The 12762-nt window shown below is 44.5% G+C and overlaps 1 protein-coding gene across 1 annotated transcript in view; it reads right to left on the reverse strand.

Annotated features, from left to right (window-relative positions):
• Window positions 1-12762, reverse strand: part of LOC137504562 (E3 ubiquitin-protein ligase RNF213-like) — a 526907-nt gene that overhangs the window by 431706 nt on the left and 82439 nt on the right. The window contains exons 7-8 of the mRNA XM_068233144.1: window positions 11679-11872; window positions 1876-2016 (exon numbers count right to left, since the gene is read on the reverse strand). Of these exons, the coding sequence (XP_068089245.1) occupies window positions 1876-2016; window positions 11679-11872 (335 nt within the window). The remainder of the gene's footprint in view (window positions 1-1875; window positions 2017-11678; window positions 11873-12762) is intronic.

Consider the following 12762-nt stretch of genomic DNA (forward strand, 5'->3'; position numbering starts at 1 on the left):
AAAGCAGTGTTCCCCAACCCTGTCCTCAAGGGAAACAGTAAAAAAAGGCGCAGGTGGCTAGTGGACAAATCGGGCGCCGCCATTCACTCCCATAATAAATATCGTTTACTGGGCGCCGAACGGGAAAAAAGGGCGCCCGAGAATAATAACGTTTTCCAACGGCGCCCGAAGATTTTTAATGTTTTATAACTGCTTGTGATGATTTACGTTTCTTATTTCAATAAAACATTACTTTAAAATGTTATCCCTTAGTGTTTGTAAAACATTATTATTCACGAAATAAAGCGATCAGTACGTAACGTAAATTGTAATATATTTTATCCCTTACTGTTTCTAAAACATTATTCTACACGCAATACAGTGATCACTAAGGAGGGTCTTAGGTTTAGGCACCACCAGGGGGGTCTTAGGTTTAGGCACCAACAGGGGGGTCTTAGGTTTAGGCACCACCAGGGGGGTCTTAGGTTTAGGCACCACCAGGGGGGTCTTAGGTTTAGGCACCACCAGGGGGCTCTTAGGTTTAGGCACCATCAGGGGGGTCTTAGGTTTAGGGACCATCAGGGGAGTCTTAGGTTTAGGCACCACCAGGGGGGGGGTCTTAGGTTTAGGCACCACCAGGGGGGTCTTAGGTTTAGACACCACCAGGGGGGTCTTAGGTTTAGGCACCATCAGGGGAGTCTTAGGGTTAGGCACCACCAGGGGGGGTCTTAGGTTTAGGCACCACCAGGGGGGTCTTAGGTTTAGGCACCATCAGGGGAGGTCTTAGGTTTAGGCACCACCAGGGGGGGTCTTAGGTTTAGGCACCACCAGGGGGGGTCTTAGGTTTAGGCACCACCAGGGGGGTCTTAGGTTTAGGCACCACCAGGGGGGTCTTAGGTTTAGGCACCACCAGGGGGGTCTTAGGTTTAGGCACCCCCAGGGGGGTCTTAAGTTTAGGCACCCCCAGGGGGGTCTTAGGTTTAGGCACCACCAGGGGGTCTTAGGTTTAGGCACAACCAGGGGGTCTTAGGTTTAGGCACCACCAGGGGGGTCTTAGGTTTAGGCACCACCAGGGGGGTCTTAGGTTTAGGCACCACCAGGGAGGTCTTAGGTTTAGGCACCACCAGGGGGGTCTTAGGTTTAGGCACCACCAGGGGGGTCTTAGGTTTAGGCACCACCAGGAGGGTCTTAGGTTTAGGCACCACCAGGGGGGTCTTAGGTTTAGGCACCACCAGGGGGGTCTTAGGTTAGGCACCACCAGGGGATCTTAGGTTTAGGCACCAATACGGGGGTCTTGGGGTTAGGGGTAGGTACAGGGAGGGTTACTTACTAATTTTTTTTTAAACGTTATTATGCATTTCAGTTTTTAAACAGAAGATTAACGTTTTCACAATTGCCGATTTCATGCACATTATTTACAACTTTATAAAACATAAACGAAATATAGTACAATATATTTTTAAACGTTATCCATGCTTATCGTTTAAAACCTCGCGCCCTTTTTTCCCAGCGCCCCTTTTTAACGTACGCGTCCTCAAGGCCCACCAACAGTGCATGTTTTGTGGAAATCCACAGAGGTAGCTGATCAGCTCTGCTGAGACGCTAATTGCCTCACCTGTTAATGCTTATGGTTTCCTGCAAAACATGCACTGTTGGTGGGCCCTGAGGAACTGTGTCCTTGGGTATTGTGTTAAACTAAATTTACCCGGTAGCGTTCCCATATCAAATTCATTGGAACCACAATTAAACATATCACAGGATGACACTTCTTATGCCATCTATGGTCACTAAATACAGGAAGGAACTTGGTGAGCAAATTACATTTTTCGTTACAAGACAATGATGAGAAGCAGAATGTGTGGAGAACAGTGTATACTGTATATATATATCACTCACGTATTGATACAAGTCAGAAGGTTCCAGAATCTCTATCATGTACAGGTGACTGAGTTGGCGCTTCCACAGCCTTCCTTCAGAATCCATAACATACTGCAGGACCAGCAACTTAAACAGGAACTCCGAAATACCACTTTTCACCTGTGACATAAGAGAACAAATAGATCATAGAGTGACTCAGAGGGGCAGTCATCAATCCTGATCAGTAATGGCCTCTCCATCTATCCTCTGCTCTCAGTATTGCACTCTGCAAATGGATCATAGAGTGACACATGGACCTCAGACGGGTGGTCATTAATCCTGATCAGTAATGGCCTCTCCATCTATACTCTGCTCTCAGTATTGCACTCTGCAAATGGATCATAGAGTGACACATGGACCTCAGACGGGTGGTCATCAATCCTGAGCAGTAATGGCCTCTCCATCTATACTCTGCTCTCAGTATCATAGAGTGACGCATGGACCCCAGACGGGTGGTCATCAATCCTGATCAGTAATGGCCTCTCCATCTATACTCTGCTCTCAGTATTGCACTCTGCAAATGGATCATAGAGTGACGCATGGACCTCAGAGGGGCGGTCATCAATCCTGATCAGTAATGGTCTCTCCATTATCTATACTCTGCTCTCAGTATTGCACTCTGCAAATGGATCATAGAGTGACACATGGACCTCAGAGGGGTGGTCAATATCCTGATCAGTAATGGTTCCTCCTTTATCGATCAATGACAAAAGGAAGGCTCAAGGTGTTCTCAACCAAGCATCACCTGACTCATACTGGCTGCAAATGTAGCCTCTCAGCTCATTAAGGGCACAGGCTCAGGCGTACTTTAAATAAACAGGTTTGGGTTTTTTTTATGTATTTAAATAAAGAAGAGTTAAAGAATGATTAATAAAAGGCATTTATTGACCAACAAACAATTAAAATAGAAAGCTTTCAATACCGTACTATGTTCTCCAATAGATGCACATCATTGGCTGTACATCTTAAAATACTGTAATTAGCTTTAGGAAACGACAACAAAAAAGCCTGGAATCATACTGACATTTTTGTAAAACTAGCAAGAGGCACCTAAAAAATATAAAAATCTTAAAAACAGTTTAGTAGGGGTTGGCTCTGATGAAGTCACAATCATAATAACCCAAAAAACATTTATTGAGCACAAGAAGTCAATGCATTTTACTAGTCCAAAGCTCACTTCTCCAGGTCAATAGAATGTGCCAATAGAGAATATGAAAGCAAGATACTTATGGAAAGAAAGAAAGAAAGAAAGAAAGAAAGAAAGAAAGAAAGAAAGAAAGAAAGAAAGAAAGAAAGAAAGAAAGAAAGACCCTCTTCTGAGGTCCATGCGTCACTCTATAATCCATTTGCAGAGTGCAATACTGAGAGCAGAGTATAGATGAAGGAGAGGCCATTACTGCTCAGGATTGATGACCACCCCTCTGAGGTCCATGCGTCACTCTATGATCCATTTGCAGAGTGCAATACTGAGAGCAGCGTATAGATAATAGAGAGACCATTACTGATCAGGATTGATGACTGCCCCGGTGAGGTTCATGTGTCACTCTATGATCCATTTGCAGAGTGCAATACTGAGAGCAGAGTATAGATGGAGAGGCCATTACTGCTCAGGATTGATGACCATCCCTCTGAGGTCCATGTGTCACTCTGATCCATTCGTAGAGTGTGCAGTACTGAGAGCAGAGTGACGCATGGACCTCAGAGGGGTGGTCATCAATCCAGAGCAGTAATGGCCTATCCATCTATACTCTGCTCTCAGTGCTGCACTCTGCAAATGGATCATAGAGTGACACATGAACCTCACCGGGGCAGTCATCAATCCTGATCAGTAATGGTCTCTCTATTATCTATACGCTGCTCTCAGTATTGCACTCTGCAAATGGATCATAGAGTGACGCATGGACCTCAGACGGGTAGTCATCAATCCTGATCAGTAATGGTCTCTCTATTATCTATACGCTGCTCTCAGTATTGCACTCTGCAAATGGATCATAGAGTGACGCATGGACCTCAGAGGGGCGGTCATCAATCCTGATCAGTAATGGCCCATCCTTCATCTATACTCTGCTCTCAGTATTGCACTCTGCAAATGGATCATAGAGTGACACATGGACCTCAGACGGGTGGTCATCCTCTCTACAAATGGATCAGAGTGACTTATGGACCTCAGAGGGGCAGTCATCAATCCTGAGCAGTAATGGCCTCTCCATCTATACTCTGCTCTCAGTACTGCACACTCTCTGCGAATGGATCATAGAGTGACACATGGACCTCAGAGGGGTGGTCATCAATCCTGATCAGTAATGGTTCCTCCTTTATCGATCAATGACAAAAGGAAGGCTCAAGGTGTTCTCAACCAAGCATCACCTGACTCATACTGGCTGCAAATGTAGCCTCTCAGCTCATTAAAGTGAACCTTAAGTCAGCACACAAAAATGAGATTTACTCACCTGGGGCTTTCCTCAGCCCCCTGCAGCTGATCGGTGCCCTCGCCGGCGACCACTTCCGGTTTCGCCGTCAGGACCCGACAGGCTGGGAATGCGAGTGATTCTTCGCGTTCCCAGCCACAGTATCGCCCTCACCTGGCCGCATAGGGGCGATATTGTGGCTGGGAACGCAAAGAATCACTCACGTTCCCAGCCTGTCGGGTCCTGACGGCGAAACCGGAAGTGGTCGCCGGCGAGGACGGGAGGATCTCCGAGACACGGCGAGGGCACCGATCAGCTGCAGGGGGCTGAGGGAAGCCCCAGGTGAGTAAATCTCATTTTTGTGTGCTGACTTAAGGTTCACTTTAAGGGCACAGGCTCAGGCGTACTTTAAATAAACAGGTTTGGTTTTTTTTTTATGTATTTAAATAAAGAAGAGTTAAATAATGATTAAATAAAGGCATTTATTGCCCAACAAACAATTAAAATAGAAAGCTTTCAATACCGTACTATGTTCTCCAATAGATGCACATTATTGGCTGTACATCTTAAAATATTGTAATTAGGTTTAGGAAACAACAACAAAAAAAGCCTGGAATCATGCTGACATTTTTGTAAAACTAGCAAGAGGCACCTAAAAAATATAAAAATCTTAAAAACAGTTTAGTAGGGGTTGGCTCTGATGAAGTCACCAACCACAATCATAATAACCCAAAAAACATTTATTGAGCACAAGAAGTCAATGCATTTTACGAGTCCAAAGCTCACTTCTCCAGGTCAATAGAATGTGCCAATAGAGAATATGAAAGCAAGACACTTATGGAAAAGAAAGAAAGAAAGAAAGAAAGAAAGAAAGAAAGAAAGAAAGAAAGAAAGAAAGAAAGAAAGAAAGAAAGAAAGAAAGAAAGAAAGAAAGAAAGAAAATGAAATAAAGAGGAAAAGAAAAAATAGTAGTGAATCTTAGATACTTGAGCCAAATTTTCAATCATTAGCTCAAAACAAGTCCAAAATGAATTATAACAGCAATGGGGCAGCTTCTACTAACAGAGCTGCAATTACTGTGCAAATATCTGCGCCTGTTAGTGTCTGTCACTACATGTACTTGCACCCTCCGGAGATTGTGTAAGTGCAATTTAGCATATTTGTCCTTATTTTAATAAATGTACTATGGGGAGTGCTTTCTGTTTGTTTATTCCAGTGAAGGCAATTATTGAGCCCTTCGTACATGCAATCGTAGAGATGCTTGGTGAGCAGCAAGTCCAGTAGCAAGCTACTTGGACACTCTAGCCGGTGCGTTGTCTCAGCTGGATTGCTCAAACAGCTCTAGTGACCTCAAAGAATAATAAATGAAGAGACGGCACTCCACTGGCTGCAATCAAGGTGCTGTGTATTGCGAACAAGACGCAATACACAGCACCTTGATTGCAGCCAGTGGAGTGCCGTCTCTTCATTTATTCTTTGAATTACTGAGCCCTTACTGCTAAAATAAGTCCTACAATAAAATCCTAACATAAAAATCATATCATAAAAATCATATCATAAAAATCTATAGAGGACATTGATATCCATAAGAATGAATGGGCTCATTAAACGCTTTGTGCTCAATAAATGTTTTTGATCATGATCATTGCAGTTGGTGACGTCAGTGAATGTAAAACAACACCTACATCTTTTACCTCTTGTACCTCTGTTGGAAGGTTGTTATTTTATGTCATTACAATAATCTAATCTTGTTTGGAGTGTGACCATATCAGAACTTCAGAAGAGAACCAGGTTACTTAAAGAAAGACTAAGGCGAGTTAAAATCCATGTTTTTAACTTTTGTTTATGTAAAACACTATAGCTAGTGCTAAAACGTCGCATCCCAGCGGAAAAACGAGGGGTTTTATACCCCCCAAATCCCCTCTGCTAAATCCAGGGATTGAAGCAGAGCTTAGGGCTGTAAGCTCTGCCTCTCGTCGCATCAATCTCCACTGATCGCCGTCTCTCCCCACCCCTCTCAATCTTCCTTCACTGAAAGGGGCGGGGGAGAGGCAGAGATCCGCAGTGGATTGACACGAATGGAGGCAGAGCTGCAGCTCAAAGCTCTGCCTCCCTGGGCAGCAAAATCCATGACCAAGAAAGTCGTGGATTTTTGCCCTGTGATTGAGGTGTATAAAGCCTCGTATTGCCACAGGGATGCAGCGTTTTAGCACTAGCTATAGTGCTTAAAGGATACCCGAAGTGACATGTGACATGATGAGATAGACATGTGTATGTAAAGTGCCTAGCACACAAATAACTAGGCTGTGTTCCTTTTTTTCTTTCTCTGTCTGAATGAGTTAAATATCAGGTATGTACAGTAAGTGGCTGACTCAGTCCTGACTCAGACAGAAAGTGACTACAGTGTGACCCTCACTGATAAGAAATTCCAACTATAGAACTCTTTCCTAGCAGAAAATGGCTTCTGAGAGCAAGAAAGAGATAAAAAGGGGAATTTCTTATCAGTGAGGGTCACACTGTAGTCACTTCCTGTCTCCTGAGTCAGGACTGAGTCAGCCACTTACATACCTGATATTTAACTCATTCAGACAGAGAAAGAAAAAAAAGGAACACAGCATAGTTATTTGTGTGCAAGGCACTGTACATACACATGTCTATCATTATGTCACATGTCAGTTCGGGTATCCTTTAACATAAATAAAAGTTAAAAACACGGACTTAGACTCGCTTCAGAGTCTCTTTAAGTGGGGATGAGTGTTTTGGATGACACAGGCTTGCAAGCAGAGCCGGCCTTTGGGGGTGGCAAGTGGGGCAATCGCCCCAGGCCCCGTGTCTGAGGAGGCCCTGCACCCTCCGCAGTGCTGGGGAGAGCGGGCATAGTTGTTAAAATTCACGTGTCTCCGATGCTCACAGCTACCATCTATTTCCTGGGAGAGGAAATAGATGGTAGCTGTGAGCATCGGAGAAACGTGAGTTTTAACAACTATGCCCGCTCTCCCCAGCACTGCAGCCACCTTGCTATCTAATCTATACTGCAGGGCATCTACCTATCTAATCTATACTGCAGGGCATCTACCTATATAATCTATACTGCAGGCTGGCACCTATCTAATCTATACTGCAGGCACCTATCTAACCTATACTGCAGGCTGGCACCTATCTAATCTATACTGCAGGCTGGCACCTATCTAATCTATACTGCAGGCTGGCACCTATCTAACCTATACTGCAGGCTGGCACCTATCTAATCTATACTGCAGGCTGGCACCTATCTAACCTATACTGCAGGCTGGCACCTATCTAACTTATACTGCAGGCTGGCACCTATCTAACCTATACTGCAGGCTGGCACCTATCTAATTATACTGCAGGCTGGCACCTATATCGAACCTATACTGCAGGCACCTATCTAACCTATACTGCAGACACCTATCTATCTAACCTATACTGCAGACACCTACCTATCTAACCTATACTGCAGACACCTATCTATCTAACCTATACTGCAGACACCTACCTATCTAACCTATACTGCAGACACCTATCTATCTAACCTATACTGCAGACACCTATCTATCTAACCTATACTGCAGCCACCTTCCTATCTAATCTATACTGCAGACACCTATCTATCTAATAATCTATACTGCAGGCACTTCTCTAATCTGTACTGCAGGGCACCACCCTACCTAATCTATACTGCAGGCACCTATCTAATATATACTGCGGGGTACCTACCTAACTAATCTATACTGCAGGCATCTATCTAATATATACTGCGGGGTACCTACCTAACTAATCTATACTGCAGGCACCTTCCTATCTAATCTGTACTGCAGGGCACCTACCTACCTATCTAATCTGTACTGCAGGGCACCTACCTACCTATCTAATCTGTACTGCAGGGCACCTACCTATCTAATCTATACTGCGGGGCACCTACCTATCTAACCTATACAGAGTGTGCTTCCACAACGTGTGTATCCACAGCATATGTCTCTAGGCCCGCATATGACACTCGCCCCAGGCCCCGCATACTCTAAGGCCACCTCTGCTTGCAAGTACCCGTATCATCTGCTATTTTCGTTGTTTGCATACTCTTAACATCGGGGTCTCAGCATCTACTGTGAACATTTTTGGGGGGATGGTCTTTGCATCCTCCAGCTTCTCTCATACTGTGCTTATTTTGTCTGCCAGCTCTAAGTTTGTCCACGGGTCAGAAACTAGTCACTTTATACATGTATAGTCCATTGAGAGGTCTCTATCACGGCATAGACCACAGTGTCTCCCTAGAGGCTAAACTCTATGGGAATTCCAGATTCATTTATTGTCCATTTTGTTAAAACTAATAAATATATCTAAAAAGGACACTCAGTACTACAGAATACTCCAATAGCTCAGGGTGACCCGTAACCAGTTGGAGAGTGTAAGGGGGCTAAAAGATCAAAAACCCTCTTACTAAAAAGCTATTCTAAATATAGTTTTGCCTTTTTAAAACAGACGGTATTTCAAATAATTCAGCTATAAGTGAGCAACTGTGGCTTCCCATGATGCATCACTCCCAAACATGCAACATGTTACAGACGCTACACTGTAACAGCATAACAGTTTACTAATTGATCTACTGTAATTGAATTAGCGTGTAAAGTGCAATAAACATCACTTCACATCGGACGGCGCTAATTCTCGTTTGCATCTTGAATTCAGAAAACTACAAGTAACTTTCTCCTTGGATTACTTTGGAGCATGTCCAGAAACCAATCAAAAAATTGCATTATTAGAGAGCGGTGAGATCTAAGCCGATGTGTTTCATTCACTGATTAATGCTTATGAAAAGAGGGCTTACATACAAAAAAAGGCACACAAATTTGGGTGCCCAGTAATGCCGTAGTAAAATATTGGTATTAAATACCAATATTTTACTATTAACCACTCTGCAACTGCCTAACGCAGGATGGCGGACGCACGGCGGCTCACTTGTTCCTCAGCGCTGCCATATGGAGGGGTCTCACGAGAGGCCAGATTAAACGGGGCTTGCGCTTGCACAAGTGCACTCTCCTGTCACTGTGCATGGGGGACAACAGCGATCGGCAGCCTGGTTTTTCATGTACGCAATGAAATGTATTTATATAAAGCTGACATCTTCCGCACAGAGGATTGTCTTGTCATTTAACCTCTTGAGGACCAAGGGCTTAAAGTGAATGTGTACTGCTTTCAAAATAAAAAAGTCAGATACTCACCTAAGGAGAGGGAAGGCTCGGTCCTAATGAGCCTTCCCTCTCCTCTCCCAGTGCCCGGTCCCGCGCAGGATCCCCCGTAGCAGTATTCGACCAGTTCGGTCAAATACTGCCACTTCCGCTGCCGAAGGGATGTTTCGGAAGCCTTCGGGAGCACTCGGGCTCCCGAAGACTGGCCACTCCATAGTACGCATGCGCGAGCGCCCTCTATGACGCAATCGCGCGTGCGTAGTATGGAGCGGCCCGTCTTCGGAAGCCCGAGTGCTCCTGAAGACCTCTGAAGTCCCTGCGGCGGCGGACGCGAACGGGGGAGCCAGCGCAGCACCGACGGCACCGGGAGAGGAGAGGGAAGGCTCATTAGAACCGAGCCTTCCCTCTCCTTAGGTGAGTATCTGACTTTTTTATTTTTACAGCGGTAACCATTGGCTTTAAACCCCCCTAGTGACCAGCCCATTTTAAACAAAATTGGCCACTGCAGCTTTAAGGCCAAGCTGCAGGGCCACACAACACAGCACACTAGTGCTCCCCCCCCCCTTTTCTCCCCACCAACAGAGCTCTCTTTTGGTGGGTCTGATCGCTCCCCCAGTGTGTATTTATTTATTTTTTTACAAATATTTCTCTCTTTTTTTTTTTTTTTTTTTTATTAAATATGCCTATTTATTTTTTTTCCCCTCCCTCTCCCCAGCCAGCCAATAACGGCGATCGGCTGTCATAGGCCTCAGCCTAAGAGAGCCGATCGCTCTCTAGTGCCCCAGGGGGACAGCCGTGTGATGCAGATCGCAGCACTGTACAATGTAAATAGACGGCGGTTTCGCCGTCAAACAACAGTCTCCCGAGCGGCAATTGAGACTCCGATCTGCCTACCAACAAGAGATGGACGCGCACCCTGCGCGCGATCTCCAGCACTGCGAGCCCCAAGGACTTTACGCCGATCGGCGTTTAGGCGGACCTGGGGCTGCCACCGTGGCCACACCCATCAGTGTGACGCAGTTGGCAAGCAGTTAATTGCCCCTCATAAGAGCTCACAATCTAATCCCTGTCATAGCCATATGTCTATTGATGTTTAGTGTAATGTATGTATCGTACTGTAGGAACAATTTAGGGGGAGAAGTGGGGGGGGGGGGGGATTTAAAATGCAAAAACGTTGCTCTTTTTTAATTAATTAAAAAAAAAAACTAACCATCCCAGCAGCAATCAGATAGCACCAAAAGCAAGCTGTATGGACTTGTTCACACCTAGGGCATTTTCACCCTTTTTTTTCAAACGTCGAAACTGCTTGTGCATTGAATCCTTATGGGATAGTTCTGCTCAGCAAAGCGCTGCCTGTACCATTTTTAGGGTGATTTTGCTCCAATGGAAGGTATAGGAAAAACGCAAAACACTCACAAATCACTATTATTGTATTTATTCTTTTCTGATCAAACAGTTCACTTCCTGACTTGCGTCGGAGTGAAAAAGCAGAATCACTCAGCAAAAGTGCCTACCCGAAAAAAAACGCCCACAAAATCGCAAATCGCTGGTGTCAGCAATTTCAATTTTAGATGTGAACGAAGCCCTATTAGTGGGAAGAAAAGGAGGTACAATCCATTTGGGTGCTAATTTGTATGACCGAGCAATAAACCGTTATAGTTGTGAAGTACGGAATTGTAAAAAATGGCCTGGTCACTAGGGGGGAATAAACCTTTGGGACTCAAGTTATTTAAGTGTAAAATAGCGGTATTAAATAGTAACATTTTACTATGGCTAAACGTAATCCTATTCTCACACAGAACCCTCCCACCTGACGCCTAACCCCACTGCTCCCCATCCCCCCTCCCCCGTGGACAAACTCCCTGCCTGACACGTAACTAACTGCCCGCCCCCCGGCCGCAAAAAAAAGAAAAAGTTACAGGTGCCAATAAAAATATTGGCATTGAGCCATAATTTTGGTGCCCGGTCAATAGTGGGCACTGGTACAGCACCTGCTATGTATTGGACGCCTAAATTATGGCTGAATGCCAATATTTCTATAGATGCTCAAGGTGATGCCCAAACTTCTGGCGCTAGTGGGCATCCAAATTGCCTGCTTGGGCACAAACTTTTGTTTTACACTTGAATAAATAAAATGAGATTTAGCACAGTGCCTTGTCTTACTTACAGAGGATGTGAAGTCGATGTGGAATATTATAGGACAACCCTTAATCTTGGCATTTAGAAAAGGAAGCAGAGTCTTCAGTACTTTATTCTCATCCACTTCAGGGTCAATCATCCGGATGATCTTGTATTGTGGCTGCTTATCTGGAAACTTTTCCTGGAGCTTTTGAAAAAGTCTTTTCACGTAAAGAGATTTTCCTGGAAGAGAAGGTAAAAGCGCTATGACTCTGGCTTCGACTATGGCTTTGAGGCCTGGTTCACACATAAATCTGCACAATTCCAGGCCGATCCAGTCGTCTTCTGTCAGTTCAGCATCAGTTTTCTATCAGTTTTACCTGACTGGTCTGGAAATGTACACATTTTATGTGTGAACACAGCAATAGAAACACATACAAAAGTGATACAAAACTGACAGGTCAGAAAGGACATACCGTATATCCTTGCCTATAAGTCGAGAAATGTAGGACTGACTCAAAGTGTAAAAGTGGGGAGGGGGGAGGTGGTCGCCTTATACTTGAGTAATCCTTCAAAACTTATAGCCGGGAATTGGGGGGATGCATCTTTCACTCTCTCCTTCCCCAGTGCTTTAAAGAGAACCCGAGGTGTGTTTAAAAAATGTTATCTGCATACAGAGGCTGGATCTGCCTATTAGGGATGGCCGGAAATGCCAATTTCCGATTCCGCGGTAAATCCGCATTCCGCCATTGCCAAATACCGATTCCGCTTTCCGCTACCAATTTCCGCATTCCAATGCGGAATTTCCGTCGGAAATCGCGGACATTCCGCCCGACTTTAACATCGATTTTCTCAAAAACTATAAGGTCTTTTTGAAAACTTTTTTTTTTTGCAAAATAGGATTTTCTGCATTTTACATTACAGTAAAAATCCGCCGACTTTAGTGGTTAATAGCAAAGCCCCTGTAAGTCCTAGAAACACCAAATTTTCAGGGTTTATTAAGCAGAATCTCCTGAACAAGATGCAAAAAAAAGTTTTCAAAAAGACCTTATAGTTTTTGAGAAAATCGATGTTAAATTCGGGCAGAATTTCCGCGATTTCTGACAGAAATCCGCCTAACGCACTTGCATTAC

Source organism: Hyperolius riggenbachi, chromosome 4 (genome assembly GCF_040937935.1).
Source record: "Hyperolius riggenbachi isolate aHypRig1 chromosome 4, aHypRig1.pri, whole genome shotgun sequence".
Lineage (NCBI taxonomy): Eukaryota > Metazoa > Chordata > Amphibia > Anura > Hyperoliidae > Hyperolius > Hyperolius riggenbachi.